Raw genomic sequence first — 22216 nt, 5'->3', positions numbered from 1 at the left:
TAAAAAAAAAAAAAAGTAATGTACCTTTTTTGCTGCTTCTTTAAAAAAATGGAACAACAAGCACTCCAGACCAATTGATTGAAAAGTCCAGACTGCTTTAATAGTACGAACACATAAAAAAATCAATGCATTTCTGGGGCCAAAACACTCCCTCTTAATTGGGGCTACTATATAATAGAGAAAATAATTATTTGATCTCCTGCAGATTTTGTAGGTTTGCCCACTTACAAAGAAATAAAAGTTCTATAATTTTTTTTATCATAGGTGTCTATTAAATTATAGAGACAGAATATCAACCAAAAATCCAGAAAAAACACATGATACAAATGTTATACATTGAGTTGCAGTTCAGTGATTAAGTATTTGATCTCCAAGCAAAACATGACTTAGTACTTGGTGGAGAAACCCTTGTTGGCAAGCACAGAGGTAAGGCGTTTCTTGTAGTTGGTTACCAGGTTTGCACACATCTCAGGAGGGATTTTGGTCCTCTCTTCTTTACAGATCTTCTCTAAATCCTTAAAGTTTCTTGGCTGTCACTTGGCAACTTGAAGTTTCAGCTCCCTCCATTAAGGTCTGGAGACTGGCTAGGCCACTCCATTACCTTGATGTGCTTCTTCTTGAGCCACTCCTTTGTTGCCTTGGCGGTATGTTTTGGGTCATTGTCATGCTGGAAGACCCATCTTCAGTGTTCTGGCTGAGGGAAGAAGGTTCTCATTCAAGATTTTACAATACATGGCCCCGTCCATTGGCTCTTCAATGCGGCAAAGTCGGTCTGTACCTTTCAGCAGAGAAACAGCCCCTAAGTATAATGTTTCCACCTCTGTGCTTGACTGTAGGGATGGTGTTCTTAGCGTCATAGTCAGAATTTTTCTTCCTCCAAACACTGCGAGTCGAGAGCTCAATTTTAGTGTCATCTGACCACAGCACTTTCTCCCAATCCTTCTCTGAATCATTTAGTCGTTCACTGGCAAACCTCAGATGGGCCTGTACATGTGCCTTCCTGAGGTGGGGAACCTTGCGGGCGCTGCAGGATTTCAATCCATGGTGGTGTATTGTGTTACCAATGGTTTGTTTGGTGACTGTGGTCCCAACTGCCTTGAGATCATTCACAAGCTCCTCCTGTGTAGTTCTTGGCTGATCTCTCACTTTTCTCATGATCATCCTTACCCCATGAGGCAAAACCTTGAATGGAGATCCAGACCGAGGTGATTGATGGTTATTTTGTATTTCTTCCATTTGTGAATAATCACCTCAGCAGTTGTCTCCTTCTCACCAAGCTTCTTGCTGATGGTCTTGCAGCCCATTCCAGCCTTGTGCAGGTCCATAATCTGGTCTCTGACATCCTTTGACAGCTCTTTCGTCTTGCCCATGGTGATGGTGAGGTTTGAATGGCAGAAAGGGATTCTGAGGACAGGTCTTTTGTACACATAACTGTTGTCGTTTGGAGCACCTTCTTCAATTGAAAAGACTAATCTGTGTACCACATGAGCACATAGTCAGTCTGTGGGAGCCAGAATTATTGTTGGTTGGTCGGGGATCAAATACTTGTTTTACACTGCAACTCAATTTATAACATTTGTATCGTGTTTTTTCATGATTTTTGGTTGATATTCTGTCTCTGTCATTTAAAATACACCTATGATAAACATGATAGACCTTTAATTTCTTTATAAGTGGGCAAACTTACAAAATCTGCAGGGGATCAAATAATTATTTTCCCCGCTGTATACGAACATACAAATGATAAATATTCATACAAATACAGTGAATATAACAGGTGCACGCATATATATGAATGTAAATCAGATTAGTAATCAAAATATACAGTATAACACTGGTGCTGTCCTTACAAAATCAGATCAAAGAACTACAATGGCATTACCTGCTAAAAGTAATTTTAATTTTGTAATTCTGTTCAGCCAGTCTTGCGTTCTAGACATCATTGCCAGACAGCACAGACAAGTTAAAATGCATGTTCATGTTCTACAGATCTTCATGTCCAAGATCTTCTCTTGTTTCTGGATAGATAATAAATGAGCAGCAGTAAGTTGATGAGGTCATCCCGTGTTCTCCCGATCCGCAAACATGTTCACAGTCGTAGACTGACAGCAGCATGCAAAGCACTAGAGCCCTGATGGAGTCAAAGTACTGAACTTCCACCCAGGGGCGGACTGACCATTTGGAAACTCGGACACTGCCCGAGGGCCCAGGGTCAGTAGGGGGCCCCATGAGATGCCCCTGGTACCTTTTTCATAGGCTTTTTTGAGTTTGCGCAAGGACACAGGGGTCCCATGATCCCCTATTGCCCGGGGGCCCCATGAGTTGTCAGTCCGCCCCTGCTTCCACCTTCTTTTCTGACTGCTGTGCAGGGGGTTAAAGGAGGCTAATATTAGATTCAGCTTTGTATGATTGTTGTACATCCACCACATGGGCCTGTAAACTAAATTTAGCATACATTTACATAACTGCATTAAATGGTATTTTTTAGTACCTGCCTGGAACTGTATGCTACCCATACAGAATGGGATAGCAGCACACAATACATATACACTGTCTGTCCAATTATAACTGGATTAGGGGACGACTACATTTCCCCATTCCATTTGTTTTTGCCAGATCGGAGGTAGCTGGGTGTAAACGTCATTATACATCCAGCTACCCATAGATTTGAATGGAGGGTCTGGTCAGATCCGTCTGCAAAATGAACAGGTAATCCCGACTGGACAGCCCGTGTGAAAGGGGTCTTGGGGGGGAAAGTCATTTGGCTAGATTACATTTTTACAGCTGATGATACTTGACATTAGAAAATGAGGAAAATACATAAATATGAACATTTGGTCAAAACATGTCTATAGGCTCATGTGTTTGAAAAAAAAGAATCATCCAGGTGTCAGATATTCCAACCTCCATCTCATAATTATGGTAACCTTTATTTGGCTTTTAGCGGTTTAATACTCAAGACATTTGGACATCAAAAGATCAATTTCCGATGAACAATCAAGGGGCAGTAAGCTGCAGCATTTAAAGGGGACAGAGAAAAGTGGGTCACTCTCCTAGCTTTTCAATGCAGCAAGGGTGTGTGGTTTGCAAGAGTATCTAAAAAGAATTATAAATAAAGAAAAAGTGAAGAGACTGGAGAAGAAATGATCTCCACCAGCTCCCACTGCAGACTTCATAGGCACATTACACGAGATATATAAAAATATTCACTTATATTATTATTAAGTACAATTTAAGAACATAAAGTTTGGCATATACAGGCGTAACTCGGTTTACGAATTTAATTCGTTCTGCTGGACTTTTCGTATTGCAAAAAATTTGTAAACCAAAACGCGGTTTCCCATAGGAATGCATTGAAAACCAATTAATCCGTTCCAGAGGTCAGAAAAAAGTAAAAAAAAAAAGTCTTTTATCTGTTCGAAACTCTTTATAAAGTGCACTTTAAAGGCATAAATATTGTACAGGGACATGATTAAAAATGAATTCGTAAATGCATTGAAAACTAACTAATCCTCACATTCAGGCGCTCCCTCAAAACCCATCTCTTCAGGGAAGCCTACCCCACCCTCACCTAACGGCCATTCTCCCTCTTTCCTCCCACCCCTCATTCCCCTCAGCCACTTCCTACTGTACCATTACCCCCTCCCTCCTAGATTGTAAGCTCAAAAGAGTAGGGCCCTCTTACCCCTCGTACGTTGTTTGTTATTGTTGTACTGTGCAATGTATTGTCCCCCCCCCTATTGTACAGCGCTGAGCAAACCCTTTGGCGCTATATAAACTCGATGTAATAATAATAATAATAATAATCCGTTCTGGAGGTCAGAAAAAAGTCAAAAGTTTTATCTGTTCAAAACTCTTTATAAAGTGCACTGTAAAAGGCATAAAGGGACATGATTAAAAAAAATGTGTAAATGCATTGAAAATCAATTAATCTGTTCCGGAGGTCAGAAAAAAGTCAAACGTTTTCTGTTCAAAACTCTTTATAAAGTGCACTTTAAAAGGCATAAAGGGACATGATTAAAAAAAAATTGTAAATGCATTGAAAATCAATTAATCCGTTCCGGCGGTCAGAAAAAAGTCAAACGTTTTCTGTTCAAAACTCTTTATAAAGTGCACTTTAAAGGCATAGTACTGTACAGGGACATGATTAAAAAAAATTTGTAAATGCATTGAAAACCAATTAATCCGTTCATATTGTGAAAAAACCGAGGCATTATTTTCAATGGATTTTCATTCGTAATCCGAAAATTACGTTAACCGAGGCGTTCGTAAACCGAGGTGCACCTGTACATATAGAAACAGAAGTGCAGTATAGGATTACCCTCTACTGGACTGGTGTGTCGGCTCGCCTATTAAAAAATGCGCACTGTAGTGATATATACAATTAAATGCGAAGGTGTGCTTGTCCACATCCAGATATGTCGTTTCTGGATGTGGACAAGCATGCCTGTGCATTTAATTGTATATATCACTACAGTGTGCATTTTTTAATAGGCGAGCCGACACACCAGTCCAGTAGAGGGTATTCTGTATTCTGTATACTGTACTTTTGTTTTTAGATGTATAAGCCAAAATTTATGTTCTTAAATTGTACTTAATAAAGTGAATATTTTTATATATCTCATGTAATGTGCCTATAAATTCCACATTGGGAGCTGGAGGAAATCATTTCTTCTCCAGTCTCTTCACTTTTTCTTGCTCTAAATATTGGATGTGGCATTTGGAAGTCTTAGATTTGTTTGTATTACAGAATTATAAATACTTTGGTAAATAAAGCAGTTCACATATACAGCATGTTTTTGAATTGTGTATTTGAGTTGTTTGACCAAAGTTCAGCTTTAAAATTCTCTGCTTGTTTGGAGAATATTACAGATGCAGAAAACAATAGAAAGCAGGTGATTTGTTTCTCCAAGATTTATAAATCATCTCCTGTCTTCTTTTGGTCTTTTCTCCTGATCTGTAGATCACAAGCCTTCATCTGCTGTGGCTCATGCTGCTCAGAAGGCTCGTTCGGTGGTGCCCACAATATCTTCTTTTGGTCCAGTCCCTCCTCGTGTCACCACTGCCCCAGCAGCCTCCCCTCCAGCTGTGTCTACTACTAAATTGCCGCCATCTTTTGGATCTCCTCTTGCTTCACCTTTGAATCCACCATTAGAGAACACTCCAACTCCTACCACTCCTGCAGAGCCACTTTCTAAAGGACCCCCTCCACCAACCCCTCCAAGAAAGCACAGAGGACTTGTTTCCACCCCTCCCATGGTTCACAGATCATTACCTCAAACTGCCACTAAGGTCGAGCCCCCAAATCAAGTTTTTATACCCAACAAGTTACCTTCTGCTGAGCCTCCACTAGGTGGGCCTGTTACATCCCATGTCTCCGCAGTAACCGTGTCGGTATCTCCTGGAACATCTGTGTCCCATATGAGAGTTTCACCTTCAACTCAACAAATGAAGCCTGCTGCTGAACCAGCTGCTAAAACTGTGCCAGTGACTCCTGTGCAACAAGCTAGGTCTCCTACAGAGCCACAGAAAACTCCATCTCTAACATTTGTACCCCCCGTGAAAGCTGTGCCGCTCCTTCCAACAACCAAGTTTTCTGTACCTACAGAACCAACCAAACCACTTTCAACATCCCCAGAGCCAAGGGTTCCCCCACCAGTGGCTCCCAAACCAATTGTTGCTGCTCCTTCAGTTCCAATTATATTGCACATTCCCCCTTTCAAATCCTCAAATTCACCTTTAAGCCCAACTTCCCCTACCAAACCCATTTTCCCCTCTCCTCCAACAAGTCCACTTTACAAGCCACCATCTCCCTCATCCTCCACCTACATGGTGACCTCCTTCATATCAATGCCACCATCCACTCCAACAAAAGAGACTTTCCAACCACAGTCTGCCACACCATTCCCTCAGATTGTTGTCCCCTCACCGGTCCCTCAGATTGTTGTCCCCTCACCGGTCCCTCAGATTGTTGCCCCCACACCGGTCCCTCAGATTATTTCCCCCACACCGGTCCCTCAGATTGTTTCCCCCACACCGGTCCCTCAGATTGTTGCCCCCACACCGGTCCCTCAGATTGTTGCCCACACACCGGTCCCTCAGATTGTTTCCCCCACACCGGTTCCTCAGATTGTTGCCCCCACACTGGTTTCTCAGGTTGTTGCCCCTACACCAGCCACTCAGATTATCTCTTCCGCACCGGATGTTCAGACTGCTATTCTTGCACCTGTCGCCCAAATTGTTCCTACACGCATATTGGTCAAGAGTGTCACGCCTGGGAAAGATGGCAGATATACCCCAGGGCCAGGGGGAAGAGCAACCCCATCAGGAAGGGAAAGTACCACTCTTCGTCAAGGGGTACCCCAGAAACCTTACACCTTTTTGGAAGAGAAAGCCAGGTGAGTGTGAAAATTTATGTAACTTCAGCCATGTTGTGGGCTATTTTTGTATTTGAAAGTTTTTGAAAGGGTCTAAAAACTGATTATAGTGAATATAAATTACATAAAAATTTTGGATAAAAACATGGAAATGAAGATTGAGGACATGTAAGAAAGTGAATTTGTACTCCACTCAGAGGCGTAGCTTGAAGCTTAAGGGCTCCGATGCAAAAGTTGACCTGCCCCCTTCCCCCCCCCCCCACACCACTAGTGCTGCCAGGTGAAAGCGGTCAGCATGTCTGTAAAAGAGGAAAGTCAGAGGGCCTGGCCTGGGATGTGTTCAGGGTGGGTGGGCTTTCTGACTTACAGATTTATATACAAGCCCAACGCTTTCACCTGACAGCTCAGAGTATGGCCTGTCTGCCCCCACCTTGTATACATGTGCACATCTGAGCAGGGTGGGAGGGGCTGTACTGGGCTGGGTGGGGGGCTGAACACAGAGTGCCCCGTAGCACTAGGGCAAAGAACTTTCCCTGTGTAAGTGAAACAGAAAACTTTCTTTTTATATTACAGCAATAACTAGCCTCTTTAAGGTATAATCTTATTGATATGAATATGGCACTGTGTTTTTTTTACATAAAAGTAGGATGCCCTTACCCTATCATTGTGTTGTATTGTATCGTGTGAATACAGCCCAGATATAGACCATGCTGTAGTAATACTGTGGTCACATTTCCTTCAGAGGTCGCTTTGGAGTGATTCGGGAGTGTAAAGAAAATGCTACAGGAAAGCACTTCATGGCCAAGATCATCCCCTATGAGCATGAGAACAAGCCAAGTGTGCTACAAGAGTATGAGGTCTTGAAATGCCTCCAGCATCAGAGGATCCTGAGCCTGCACGAAGCCTACATCACCCCCCGGTACCTCGTCCTCATCTCCGAGCAGTGCTCCGGCAGGGAAATCCTCTACTGTCTTGTAGAAAGGTGAGGAGCTCTGAAAAAGCTAAGTGGCCAAGGCAAAAGGCCAGACAGGAAAGACTTTTTCTCAGAGGCTGATTTGGGGTAATGTAGGTGTTGTGGGAGCCTTTCATGCCCTGCACTGCCCCAGTTGTCTCCTGCACTGTGCAAGGCTGGGGTGTCACAATGACAGTTTAGGCCTGTTGGTTCCACTATTCTATAGCAAATTCCCAATGTAGATTAATTCCGTAGCGAAGTTCCCACAAAGATTCATTAAGTAGAAATGTTCCCACGTAGATTCATTTTGTAGCAATGTTCCCATGAAGATTCATTCCATAGCAATGTTCCCACGTAGATTCATTTTGTAGCAATGTTCCCATGAAGATTCATTCCATAGCAATGTTCCCACATAGATTCATTTTGTAGCAATGTTTCCATTTGGATTCTTTCTGTAGCAACGTTCGAACACAAATTCATTTTGTAGTAATGTTTTAACAAAAATTCAGTTGTAGCGATTTTCCACATAAATGTATTATTTATTACAGGCAAAATGTAGCAATGTTCTCATTATTATGTTCCGGTAATATTTAGATGTAATCAGGGGCGGACTGACCAATTGGAAACTCGGGCACTGCCCGAGGGCCCGGGGTCAGTAGGGGGCCCCATGAGATGCCCCTAGTACCTTTTTCATTGGCTTTTTTGAGTTTGGGCAAGGATACAGGGGCCCCATGATCCCTTATTGCCCGGGGGCCCCATGAGTTGTCAGTCCGCCCCTGGATGTAATTCAATTGTTAGCAATGCTCCCACTATTACGTACCTGGTGAAGGAGCCTGAGGTTTTGAGGACGTCTTCTCTTACACATCTGGCTCAGAGCCTTTGGTAAAGTAACAGGAGGCACAAGAGTGTGGAGTGGCACGTGCGCCTAGTAGTTCTTGCCAGCAGCTGGTGGAGGTAAGTAGTCTGAATGTTCACAGAGTCAGGCCAGAAAGTCAGCAGAAGATCAGGGAAGACTGTGCTGGCAGCAAGCAGGTGATCAGAAGAGATTAGCTAAATGGTAGGCAGACGATCAGTAAAGACTGGCTGGTCAGCAGGCAGGTGATCAGCAGAGAGTGATTGGGCAGCAGGTAGACAATCAGCAGAGGCTGGTTGGGCAGCAGGCAGGTAATCAATAGAGATGGGCTGGGCAGCAGGCAAATGAACAGTAGAGACTGGCTGGACAGCAGGCAGACGATCAACAGAGACTGACTGGACAGCAGGCAGACGATCAGCAGGGACTGGCTGGGCAGCAGGCATGTGATCAGCCGAGAGTGGCTGGACAGCAGGCATATGATCAGCCGAGAGTGACTGTACAGCAGGCAGATGCTCAGTTGAGACTGGCTTGGCAGCAGGCAGACGATCAGCAGAGACTGGCTGAGCAGCAGGCAGGTCATCGACAGGGACTGGCTGGGCAGCAGGCAGGTGATCAGCAGGGACTGGCTGGGCAGCAGGCAGGTGATCAGCAGGGACTGGGTAGGCAGCAGGCAGGTGATCAGCAGGGACTGGGTGGGCAGCAGGCAGGTGATCAGCAGGGACTGGCTGGGCAGCAGGCAGGTGATTGGCAGAGAGTGATTGGGCAGCAGGTAGACAATCAGAAGATCCGGAGACCCATAAAGGTCTCAGATAGTCTAAAACACACTGTGATATATAACAGAAATAATAATGTCCAGGCGAATAAACGCAGGATCTTGCATAGAAGCTAGTAAGCCCAGGATCAAATGGTAAAATTGCGCACTCACCGGACGCGCTATATAAAAGCGCATATGTAGTATGACCCCTGGAAATCCCTCATCAAGCGGGTACAGTGGGTAACCATCCGGGAGCAGGCGATTCTTGGTAAAAAAGAAGAACAGCTTCCAAATCCAGAGATCCTCTTTAGCTTAGGTGAATCATGAGCGAGGAACTCCCTCCAAATAGGAGCCAAAAAACACCTCATAGTGTTGGCCTCCCCTCTGATGACGTGCTGGAGCACGAAAGGCCTTAGGAGGAGCCAGCAGAGCGTGACATCGTAGCCGCCCGGAGCCACGAGGAGGCCCGGCGGCCATATTACTTTTGGTCAGTCACACTATATATTTTTATTATTCACTGATTAAGTGTTTCTGCCCTGTTTTACTACTACTAATTTTGGAATAAATGTTCTTGATTTTACCTACTACACTATGAGGTGTTTTTTGGCTCCTATTTGGAGCTAACAATTTTTAGGACACCTTATCTATTTTGGCCACCGGAGGGAGTTCCTCGCTCATGATTCACCTAAGCTAAAGAGGATCTCTGGATTTGGAAGCTGTTCTTTTTTTACCAAGAATCGCCTGCTCCCGGATGGTTACCCACTGTACCCGCTTGATGAGGGATTTCCAGGGGTCATACTACATATGCGCTTTTATATAGCGCGTCCGGTGAGTGCGCAATTTTACCATTTGATCCTGGGCTTACTAGCTTCTATGCAAGATCCTGCGTTTATTCGCCTGGACATTACTATTTACATTATTTATCTGAAGTACTGGTCATTATTTCTGTTATATGTCACAGTGTGTTTTAGACTATCTGAGACCTTTATGGGTCTCCGGATCTTATGTCATATTTATATTTTCTATGTATTTCTGAAGGTTTTGCTGTGATTGCCTGGGGTGCATTGGCTGCTGATGTGGGAGCGCTCACTTTCTTGTTTCTCTTCTAGACAATCAGAAGAGGCTGGTTGGGCAGCAGGCAGGTAATCCGTAGAGATGGGCTGGGCAGCAGGCATATGAACAGTAGAGACTGGCTGGACAGCAGGCAGACGATCAACAGAGACTGACTGGACAGCAGGCAGACGATCAGCAGGGACTGGCTGGGCAGCAGGCAGGTGATCAGCAGAGTCAGGAAAGCTGGGTCTGTAACTGGCAGTCAGAATATCCATAGGCAGAGAAATAGTCAGCGTTAAGGCCAGAGCAGATCAGATCAGGAACAGAAGTAGACAGACCTATTCCAGGAACAGGCCAAGGCAGGGGCGGACTGACAACTTATGGGGCGCCAAGGCAATAGGGGATCATGGGGCCCCTGTGTCCTTGCCCAGACTAAAAAAAGCCTATGAAAAAGGTACAAGGGGCATGTCATGGGGCCCCCTACTGACCCCGGACCCTCGGGCAGTGCCCGAGTTTCCAAATGGTCAGTCCGCCCCTGGGCCAAGGTCAGTAATTCAAGAGTGTCAGGGCAGGCTGGAGTGGTAACAGGTAGTCAGACACAAGAAGCAGATAACAGGTTTCACAGGGAAGGCTGTAGACCAGACAGCACTGATCATGTGCAGCATGCAGAAGTTGTGACAAGCGCATGCACACAGTCACACGGCGCACACATACTGACAGCTCCATATGGGCAGCTATGTGCAAGGCTGTGACAGATATTCATCCTGATGCCACATTCTGTATGCTAGTATGCCCTTCCTGTGGGTACATACTGTAGATTTATTTCAAGAAATGTGTACCAGTGTTCTTGCGTAGATCCATTCTGTAGCAATGTTCCAACATAGATCCATTTTCTAGTAATATATATAACATAAATCCAGTTGTAGCAATGTTCCCACGTACTGTCCCCCCACTATAATGTACAACGCTGAGCAAACTTTTTGGCGCTATATAAATACTGTATAATAATAATAATAGATTCATTTTGTAGCAACGTCCAGCATCTTGATTCTGTACTGTCCCTCCTCTGTGACTCCAGGTTCCGTTATTCAGAAGACGATGTCGTCAATTACCTGCTCCAGATCCTCCAGGGATTAGAATATCTCCATGAACAGAAGATCCTGCATCTGGACATTAAACCAGAGAACATCATGGTGTCTTACATGAATACTGTTAAGATCATCGACTTCGGGAGCGCTCAGATATTCAGTCCTCTTGTCCTGCGCCAGCTGGGGAAACGTGTCGGGACCCTGGAATACATGTGTATGAGAAACAACTAATATCAGTAACCTGGTCTGCACTCACAGGGTGTCCACCTGGTACAACCTGGAATTAGCAGCTGAGGCTGAGAGGAATATAGAAAGAATATTAATAAAACATCTACAGTATGAATACTTGCACACGATGTACAGTATGATCATCAGATTCCTGGCAGGAAATGCCTGCACACATATGTGAGGATGGGCTGTATGATAAATGCGTGTACAAATTCTTCTTGCTTTTCTTGGGTCGTGAATGTGTACACATGTATACACACTCACAATGTCCAGCAACTCTTTTTTGCAATTCTTTTTATGCACCTGTGTATAAAGGCCAATTAAAAATGATGGGCTGAATACAGATTGGTAAAAAAAAAAGCCTAAATGCCTGAAAACATGGTGTGTCCGTGTGCAAGAGGCCTAATACTGCAGACAATCACTGAGGCTGATATACTATTGTTATAACTTAGCACCATTTGTACGAGGGGCGTTCAGGTCAAACTGGGACTTTGGAGTTTGTATAACAAAAGAACAAATTTCAAGAAGTGGAAACTGCATTTATTTTTTTGACATACTCCCCTGCTACATTTATACACATATAACACATCCAAGTGTTCAACTAATGCCTGGAAAGCTTCAGCTTAGAAATATTTCTCATGTGCTAGACTATTTTGCGCCCTAGGCAAGACCAACTACTTGTACCCCCCCCCCCCCCAAAAAAAAATGTTAAACAGTAGAAAAAATTAAATTGGCAAAATGTGAAACTGCTAAATTTCTTTTAAATTGCAAAGATAAGTGCCCTAAGATGCTGCCAGCACCAATATTAAAGAAAAAAAAATATATTCACCAAATATAAATTAACTGTATTAACCACTAAGACAGAGAAACAAAAAAAAAAAGAGTTACAAAACTCCACAGTGATCAGCAGTCACCAGCCAGCTTGCAGTAAGGGACTGAGTCTGAGAGAAACACTGGAAGCTCAGCTGCTACACTGGTCCCAGACACCCGGCATCTTTCTCTGTCCTTTCTTTCTCCTCTCTGCTGCCCCTCCCCTCAGCTGAAGGATCTTTTATGACGTGGCGGCGTCCCACATGATCAATCAGCATCCGCTCCCCTCACTCTGATCATTGTCCGCCATCCCTCCTCCTCCTGTCATCTCCATGACCCGCTGTCCTTCTAGGCTCGGCTCCTGCCAGGGTGCGGAGTCCAAGCTGTGGCTCTCAGTGAGAGCAGGTGGCCTCCCAGCACTACATGGCTTCCCTCTCATACACATTGGGCCCCAATCATCTTACTCACCTTGGGATAACTCTGTAACCAGAGCACAGCTCCGCCTATTGATTGTGTAGAAGAAGGCGGATGCCCTGTTACAGCTGGAGAATCGTGTGTGCCAGTGTGTGTACCGAAGATGCATGGACTGATCCTCCAATCAGAGACTACTAAATGGACATGTGTATGAGGAGACTCTGCAGAGAAATGAAGAATTCATACAAGAGGTCCATAGGCCACACAGAGAGAGTGCCGGCCTGTGTGGTGCCCAGGCGCACCAAGGTGGCAGTGCGCCCTAGGCAGCTGCCTAGTTTGCCTAGTGGAAGCACTGGCCCTGATATGTGTTGATCATCCAGAATTAAGCATTCCTGAATGTTCGCAGGAATGACTGCTGTGGGCTGGGAACCGCCATGGCTGGGATTGTCACTGACGGATGTACGGCCATCTTTGAAATGTTTAAATGGCTTACTGTGGCTCAGTGTCTCATCACCGTACTGTGCTTGAAGTCTTCTGTAGATCTCCACAGGTTTTACACCTTCGTTCACAGGAAACTTCATCACCACACGCTGTTCCATGCACACACTAACACTGTTGTCCGCCATCTTGATTAACGGTCTCTGGACTGGCCCGCGACATGTGAACCGCCTATCAGTAATAGGACACACTTGCCACTTACTACTGCGTGTTGTCCTGCCATGCTGGCATCCCTTTTTATACCTGTAAAATGAAAAGTCCCGGTTTGACTTCAACGCCCCTCGTATCACATAATTATGTAAAAAAAAATAGTTTGCTCCTCCACACATCCTGATACTGCTTTATATATTTATGTATCTTTTCTGTTTTCTCTCTTCAGCCCCAGAGATACTGAAAGGAGAGCCTGTTGGACCAGCGGCAGATGTTTGGGGATTAGGTGTACTCACATATGTAATGTAAGTAATACATGAGTCTGTGTATTCATTTATAGGGGAAATGCATTTTGGCAGAATTTCACTAGTGCTTGCTTAAAGTGATTCAAAATCAAAAGGTTTTTTACCTTAAAGTAGAAATCCGGGCAAAATGTTTATTTTCCCATGCGGTGGGGCTATGCCTGGGGTAACTGGTCATTTTGTCCAGGGGAGCAAGGAAAAGCTATACTTACTTGATCCTTCGATCCTGCGGAAAACAGTGCTCCCCCGTGTCCAGCAGTGGACTGTTCCTGCCCTCCTCATGTCCAGAGCCGGTCTATGAGCGTGATGATGTCAGGAGCAGTCCATTCCCTAGACCCCTAGCATGCAGGGGGCAGGAGCGGTGGGAACCGTTCCTGCGCTGGGAAGATCGGCAGATAAGGCAAGTATATCTCTGCTATTTTCACCCCTAGCAATGAGCAATTAACCCCCACAGACCGGGCACAGTCCCACTGCATGGGAAAATAAAAAAATGTGTCCGGAGTTCTTCTTTAATGCATATACCCATATAGATGTAGTGCAAATCATGCAATATACAATCAAATAATAAAGTAGTAGTACAGTTCTATGAAGAAACAGTCCACCACTAAAGATGGGCTGTATGTTCAAGTTGAACACATGAACGGCAAGGGCGTTTGGTGGGCTGTTCGCCAGCCACACCCCACAATGCACTGCGTCCTAACAGTGCATTGTGATTGGCCAAAGCAAGGCAATTCACCACTAGTCAGGTGCAATGCTTTGGCCAATCACAGCACATGATAATGATAAGGGTTGGGGGTGACCTCGCCTCCTTGTGATGTCATCACACTATTTAAGAACTGTTATCCAGCTGTCGGACGGTGGAAGCAAGCGTCAAGAGCAGAGCGGGTTTTTTTCTCCTTTTTTTGGGTCGGCGTTGCTGGCGGACATCGTGATTGACGTTGGATCTACTTCAGGGGACATATTTTCCATGTTTGCTTTTAATAAAGGACTTGTCAAAGACTATCTTCTGTCACACTAATTGGGGGGGGGCTCCCTTGTTAAAGATTGAGATAAGCCCTCCATCTGCAGACCCCCACAACTATCAGCCACAGTGAGGAAGAGGCCCCTTGTCCCCAGGGAGCCCTCCCTGCCCCAAAGCACCCCCCCCATGTTAAGGGCATGTGTCCTGGTATGGTTCGGGGGGGGGGAGGGGGGCGCTCGCTTGTCCCTCCCCTTTCCTGACCTGCCAGTGGACCCTCACGCCATTTTTTTGCTTTGACAGAAAATACCACATTTGGCCACAAGATGCTGATAAGTATCAGGAATTTTCTGTGAAACTTAGCACCATCTAATGGCCAAATGTGGCATTTTCCTTTTTTTTTTCTTTTTAAAATCAATGAAAAACATGCGACCAGCACAGAAAACAGCTAATAATATTCACCTTTTTTTATTTTGCACCATTTGCGTAGTAAGAAAGTATATGCACTTTCAGTGGGTGAATTGCTGAACGTTTTATTTTAATAAATACATCCCAAAGTTTGGTGGACCTAAAAAAATATATTGCAGCGACATTTTAATATTGCTTGTGGAAATACTTCACTTCGCCTCTGAATTATATATTGTTCTGGAAATGCCCCGATCTGTTCTGTGGCTATACTAATGCAGTGTAGTAAAGTCACAATACATTTGAGAGAGAGGTCTACAATGCTTAGTCCAGTGTCCCTCTCATGTTATCTCTCTGGATCTGTGTTTTTTTGCAGGCTTAGTGGACGATCTCCGTTCTTTGAATTGGACCCCATGGAAACAGAAAGCAGGATTATGTCGGGACGATTTGACATTTTTAAGCTCTACTCCAATGTTTCTCAAAGTGCTTCCCTCTTCATACGAAAGCTGCTGTCCATCTACCCCTGGTGAGTGGCTACATGGGCACAAATAGTGTGAACAACTGAAGAATTGCTGCTGCCTCTAGCAACCAATCAAATTCCTCTCTTTGTATTCTGTTGTGGGAAAGTGAAAAATGTAAAGCCCAACTCCATGAATTGGAAACAAAACTATCCTTGCAGTGACCATGGTTGTCTGGTATACTCCCCCTCCCCCCTTTCCTATGGTCGTGGGGCACACTCCCCTCCCCCCTCCCCTATGGTCGTGGGGCACACTTCCCCCTCCATGGTCGTGGGGCACACTCCCCCCTCCATGGTCGTGGGGCACACTCCCCCCTCCATGGTCGTGGGGCACACTACCCCCCCATGGTCGTGGGGCACACTACCCCCCCATGTTCGTGGGGCACACTCCCCCCCATGGTCGTGGGGCACAATACCCCCCCCCCATGGTCATGGGGCACACTCCCGCCCACCCATCCCTACATTGCAAGGATTAAATCATTATATGTAGGGATAACAGAACAGTCAGAATTACTCACCCATCTTCCCCGCTCCAGCTAGTGACTTGGCAGCCCTTTTCTTCTCAGTCTGTGGGCCGTCCCTCAGTGTCGTTAGATACAATGCAGAGCTATTAAACCTGCATTATTATTTCTTACAGGTACTTATAGAACGCCGTCAATGTACGCAGCACTTTACATATATATTGTACATTCACATCAGTCCCTAACCCTCAAGGGGCGTACAATCTAAGGTCCCTAACTCACATTCATACATACACATACTAGGGACAATTTAGACAGGATCCAATTAACCTACCAGCATGTCTTTGGAGTGTGGGAGGAATCCGGAGTACCCTGAGGAAACCCACGCAGGCACAGGGAGAACATGCAAACTCCAGGCAGGTGGTGTCGTGGTTGGGTTTTGAACAGACAACCCTTGTGCCGCTAGGGTTTTATGTGGTGAGGACAAGCCTGTGCAACAGAGAGAGGATACACTGCTGGAGGGACAATGCTGGGGTGCAGAAGTAGAGAAATATTCCTCCTTTCTCCAGCACCCCCAGACATATCAAGTATGTATCCCTGGCATTGTTGAGAGCCCCACTGCAACGGTAGATGTTTTTCTAATTCTTGGAGTTCAGCTCTAATGATTGTTAACTTTTATTTTTTGTTCTGCTTCATTTGATTCTTCCAGTTTATGGGATTGGAGTGTTTTCCATTAAAGGAAGCCAGCCAGAAAAAAGAAACATTTCTGCTCTTTCCTTTTGAAAATGCTAATTTCCTGGCTATTGTGCCGGCCCTCTGCCTTCAGTATTTTGAGTCGCCGATCTGAAACCAGCATTTAGGTATTTACTTTTTTGACAATCCCAATCTGCATACTTGTTCCGGGTCAGTTTCTCAGAACATGAAGCTAGTGGCTCAACATAACAGCCATGAGGATTGCATTTTTAAAAGGAGGTCAGCAATGGCCCCTGTAAAACCTAGTGACCCCGCTATGAGGGTCTGTGTGTGTTCAGGCCCTGAATGTTTTGATTGTTTGGTTTTTTTTTTAACATTACAGTCTCCAGATTCTTCACTAAGCTAGAGTGACCCTAAACCAGCCATTTCCACCCAAGGTTCAGTGAAACTCTAGGGTTCCTCCAAAGGCTGACGGGTTCCTTGAGCTGTGACTGATTGACCTCTCCATAGTTCCAGGGCCAATGCTACTTGGCAGAGTCGGCTGAATGAAACCGATGATATTTTTAGATGTCTGTAAGCGTGGCATTCTGACCACCAATGTAAGGGGGGCATTCTTTCTACTGGCCACTAATGTAAGGGGAATTCTTACCACAGACCCTCGATACTTGGTTTTAACTCTGAGACCAGAAAGATATATCAAGAGCTCCTCTGGGACAAACATGTTGAGAACGGCTGCCCTAGAGCAGTGGTCTCAAAACTACAACTAGTGGGTTTGATATGGCCCTTTGCCTTCCTTTATCTGGCCCTTGGGGCACTATTCCTCTCACTGACACCAATGATGGGGCACTATTCCTCTCACTGACACCAATGATGGGGCACTATTCCTCTCACTGACACCAATGATGGGGCACTATTCCTCTCACTGACAGCAATGATGGGGCACTATTCCTCTCACTGACACCAATGATGGGGCACTATTCCTCTCACTGACACCAATGATAGGCCACTATTCCTCCCACTGACACCAACGAGGGGGTCACTATTCCTCTCACCGATACCAACAATGGGGCACTATTCCTCCCACTAACACCAACAATGGGACACTATTCCTCCCACTAACACCAACAATGGGGCACTATTCCTCCCACTAACACCAACAATGGGACACTATTCCACCCACTGACACCAGAAATATGACACTATTCCTCTCACTGACACCAAGAATGGGACATTATTCCTTTCACTGACACCAACAATGGGACACTGTTCTTTCCACTGACACCAACAATGGAACACTGTTCCTTCCACTGACGCCAACATTGGGGCACTATTCCTCTCACTGACAACAATGGGATACTATTCCTTTCACTAACACCAACAATGTGGCACTATTCTTCCCACTGACACCAACAATGTGGCACTATTCTTCCCACTGACACCAATGATGGGGCACTATTCTTCCCACTGACACCAACAATGTGGCACTATTCTTCCCACTGACACCAATGATGGGGCACTATTCCTCCCACTGATACCAATGATGGGGCACTATTCCTTCCACTGACACCAATGATGGGGCACTATTCTTCCCACTGACATCAATGATGGGTCACTATTCCTCCCACTGACACCAATGATGGGGCACTAGCCCTCCCACTAATACAAAAGATGGCATTATTCACTCTCACTGATGCCAGAACATTTTCTACTTCCAACAATCACAGTCCGACCCCCTAAAGTCTGAATCACAGGAAACTAGTCCTTTCTGTAGAATGTTTGGAGACCCCTGCCCTAGACTATGTAAAACTGCAGGAAATGATAAAGGAACTAACCTCTCAATGTGCCTATTCACAGGAGCCGACCCACCTTACCAGAGTGCTTCTCCAACCCTTGGCTTCAGGATGCCTATTTAATGAAGCTGAGGCGTCAGACTCTCACCTTCACAACCAACCGCCTCAAAGAGTTCTTGGTGGAGCAGCAAAGGAGACGCTCAGACATGGCTACCAAGCACAAAGTTCTGCTTCGCTCTTACCATGGAACGCAGCCACCAGCTCCCGTCACCCAGTGACCGCGGGAATAGGACCTTGGCGATGAGTAAGGTGGTCACGAAGCCAAAGGTGCATTCCACTGGATGATAAAACGTCAATGGTCCCAGAGAAAGTACTGGCAAGGAACAAAATGTTAATACCTTGTAGTGTAAATAAAGAGGACATCATACCCCTGTGCCAAGGGAGTCCTGGGCACATTGGTGGTCAGTATACCTCTGTGACTAACATGGTGCAGGCCAGTGAAACTGAGGAATAGGGAGCATTGGAGTTGTGGGTGCATGGTGCATGTGAACCCCTCCACTTCCACAGCAAAGAAGATCTGACAGCTGTTTATGACCTACCACCTTTGACCTCAGTTCATTGCAACTTTTAGAGTCAACCTCTACGCTGGAAAGGATACTTGACTTGAGTCATCTGGCCCTTGGTTTCCATGGCCCCTCCAAGGACTGTTTGGCATCACTTCTCATACACAACAAGTGGTCTTAATGCAAACAGGCATTATTTATGCAAGGTGTTTTTATTTATTTTATTTCACTTACCTGGGTTCCTAACAAAAAGACCACCACGACACAGAGGGGCACTCGGTTACAATAATAGACTCATTTAGATTTTAGCCCGTTACAAGGCTGAGATATTATAATAGAAAAATATTTGTTTACAAATTGTTATTGAAAAACCTTAAAAAGGGCCTACAGATACGATCACATGCCCGATAGATGACACGATGAATTTAACTGCATAGTAATTGCGAGCCATTGGAGGTAAAGCTTCTGTAATGTCCGAATGGTGAGTTCTAAGTTTCTGTTTAAAAGCCAGTAAGAGAGTGAAAGGCAACAAATGGATCTTTTAGATATAATTGACCATAGGCCTCCACCAATCGGAATACTACTCTTGTTCTCCTATTGTATTAGGAGCGATGCGCTGTACTGTAGAGATGTTTCAGCTTTTACATCTCCTTAAAAGCACCAAATGTCTGTTTATTACAACACCCACTTCCTGTCCACCCCTTCCTCTCCTCCCTCAGCCTTTGCCCTGTGCTAAATTATTGGGTACGTACCAGCAAGGTCTTCCATATCTTCCACCATCAAGTCATGCCGCCATGTTTTTATCTGCACATCACTGGATCATGGTTCTGAATATGGGATACTTAAGCAATGTCAACTATCCAGCCTTGTTTTCAACCGCTGCTGTATCCTAATCAGTGTTCTTTGATAAGGATAATGTGTTCCCTACCTCCCTTTACATACATACTGTATGTCTGTCCCAATGTCTGGTTCATTGAGCGTTCACAGACAGTAGACGATGCTTCCTAGTCAGCTACTCCCCAAAGAGCCAAGCCACTAATAAAGGAGAAAGGAGTGAGGAAATGCCCACTGGATAGACTGAACTTACTTGATGGTTGAGAACAAGGGAAACTGTCCTTAATGGTGGAGAACAACGGGATAATCTCTTTAATGGCTGAGAACAAGGGACATTGACCTTAACAGCTGAGAACAAGGGACATTTACCTTAATGGCTTAGAACAGGGGACAATGTCCTGAACAGCTGAGAACAAGGACATTGACCTTTATGTCTAAGAACAAGAGACAATATTCTTCATGACTGAAAACAAGGAATAATGTCCTTCATGATTGAGAACAAGGAATAATGTCCTTCATGGTTGAGAACAAGAAACAACGTGTTTTATGGTTAAGAACAAGGTCCTTCATGTCTGAGAACAAGGAACAATGTCCTTCATATCTGAGAACAAGGAAAAATGTTCTTCATTGCTAAGAACAAGGAAAAATGTCCTTCATGGCTGAGAACAAGGGACATTGGCCTTGATTGAGAACAAGGGACATTGGCCTTCATGATTGAGAACAAGGGACATTGGCCTTGATGATTGAGAACAAGGGACATTGGCCTAGATGATTGAGAACAAGGGACATTGGCCTTAATGATGAAGTAAAAAGGAATGTTGGGAGATGTGTGGTACAGAGGGAGAGAGCAAGTTAAACAGTCATATTCTAGGACAGCACAGCCAGCTCTGGCTGGAAGAAGGACTAGAGGTGACTTTCTGACGATCTCGGAGGACGTGGCTAAAGGGCTTCACTGTAATGGTGCCACTTGAGTTTGTACATTTGTAGAAGAGGGGTACGCTGTACCCTAAAGCTGCTCTTGAGCTGCCTATTTATTCACTAAAATGAAAATGGATTTATTTATTTATTAGAATTTGCATTGCTTTTCCTGAGTTTGTATTTTTGCCCCCCCCCCCCCAACCCCTTTTTTGGTGTGAAGTTGAATAAATAAAATATACTGAGGTTGCACGGACCGCCACGTGTAATCTGTATTAATAAAGTTGTTTATTTTTTCATTTCAATTGATTGCTTGTAAGTATGCTCCGACTTATCCTGCATCAATATTCACAGGCTCCAATTAGACACTATGGGGTCTAGTTATAAAACACTTATTGGATGAAGGTCATCAGGCCTGGATCGAGCCTTTTTTAGCTGGGGGGTGCAGTAGAAAAAAGTCAGGGGGCATAAAGTCAACACTGTGTAAGTTACGACCCAGGAAAGACAAGTATCTGTTAGGCCCCCTTTGTATCAGGAGTCCTCATCAGAGTCCACCTTTATATCAGGGTCCCATCAGAGTGCCCCCTTACATCAGATGTCCCCATCCGACTCCCTCCTTACATCAGGTGTCCCCATCAGAGTGCCCCCTTACATCAGATGTCCCCATCAGAATACCCTCTTACACCAGGTGTCCCCATCAGAGTGCCCTCTTACATCAGGTGTCCCCATCAGAGTGCCCCCTTACATCAGATGTCCCCATCAGAGTGCCCCCTTACATCAGGTGTCCCCATCAGAGTGCCCCCTTACATCAGGTGTCCCTATCAGAGTGCCCCCTTACACCAGGTGTCCCCATCAGAGTGCCCCCTTACATCAGGTGTCCCCATCAGAGTGCCCCCTTACATCAGGTGGCCCCATCATGGTGCCCTCTTATATCAGGTGTCCCCATCAGACTCTGTCCTTAAATCAGGTGTCCTTTTTAGTGTGCCCCCATTACATCAGATGTCCCCATCAGACTCCCTCCTTACATCAGGTGTCCCTATCAGTGTGAGTCCATTACATCAGATATCCTCATCAGACTCCCTCCTTACACCAGGTGTCCCCATCAGAGTGCCCCCTTACATCAGGTGTCTCCATCAGACTCCCTCCTTACATCAGGTGTCCCCATCAGACTCCCTCCTTACATCAGGTGTCCCCATCAGAGTGCCCCCTTACATCAGGTGTCCCCATCAGAGTGCCCCCTTACATCAGGTGTCCCCATCAGAGTGCCCTTTTATATCAGGGTCCCCATCAGAATACCCTCTTACACCAGGTATCCCCATCAGAGTGCCCCCTTATATCAGTAGTCTTCATCAGAGTGCCCCCTTACAGCAATTGCTCCCATTAGACTGGTTCATGGATCAGTGATGGACTCTTAGAGACCTGGGGGGGGGGGGGTGCAACTTAAATCTGTCTAGGGGGCACAACCCCCCCCCCATAGATCCAGTGCTAAATGTCAAGCACATTTGTGCATGCTGTGCAAATTTGGGCTGTAATTTCTCTAATAGAGTAATCCCTACGATCATTTGCTCCATCTAGTGGCCAAAATGTGATATTTAGCATTT

At 45.2% G+C, this 22216-nt stretch overlaps 1 protein-coding gene across 3 annotated transcripts in view; it reads left to right on the top strand.

The window, feature by feature from the left end:
- SPEG (striated muscle enriched protein kinase) overlaps nucleotides 1-20898 on the top strand; it is a 442132-nt gene extending 421234 nt beyond the window's left edge. For all 3 annotated transcript variants that reach the window (XM_089680603.1, XM_089680604.1, XM_089680605.1), the window contains 6 exons: nucleotides 4964-6398; nucleotides 7120-7359; nucleotides 11068-11291; nucleotides 13407-13482; nucleotides 15219-15368; nucleotides 18368-20898. In XM_089680603.1, the coding sequence (XP_089536729.1) occupies nucleotides 4964-6398; nucleotides 7120-7359; nucleotides 11068-11291; nucleotides 13407-13482; nucleotides 15219-15368; nucleotides 18368-18581 (2339 nt within the window). In that variant the 3' untranslated portion in view covers nucleotides 18582-20898. The remainder of the gene's footprint in view (nucleotides 1-4963; nucleotides 6399-7119; nucleotides 7360-11067; nucleotides 11292-13406; nucleotides 13483-15218; nucleotides 15369-18367) is intronic.
- Nucleotides 20899-22216: the final 1318 nt, after the last annotated feature.

Source organism: Staurois parvus, unplaced genomic scaffold (genome assembly GCF_062004578.1).
Source record: "Staurois parvus isolate SC_StPar_1 unplaced genomic scaffold, SC_StPar_1.0 ptg000246l, whole genome shotgun sequence".
NCBI classification, from domain to species: domain Eukaryota; kingdom Metazoa; phylum Chordata; class Amphibia; order Anura; family Ranidae; genus Staurois; species Staurois parvus.
The sequence above is the reverse complement of the archived record's forward strand: the minus strand, read 5'-3'. Positions and strand labels throughout refer to the sequence as shown.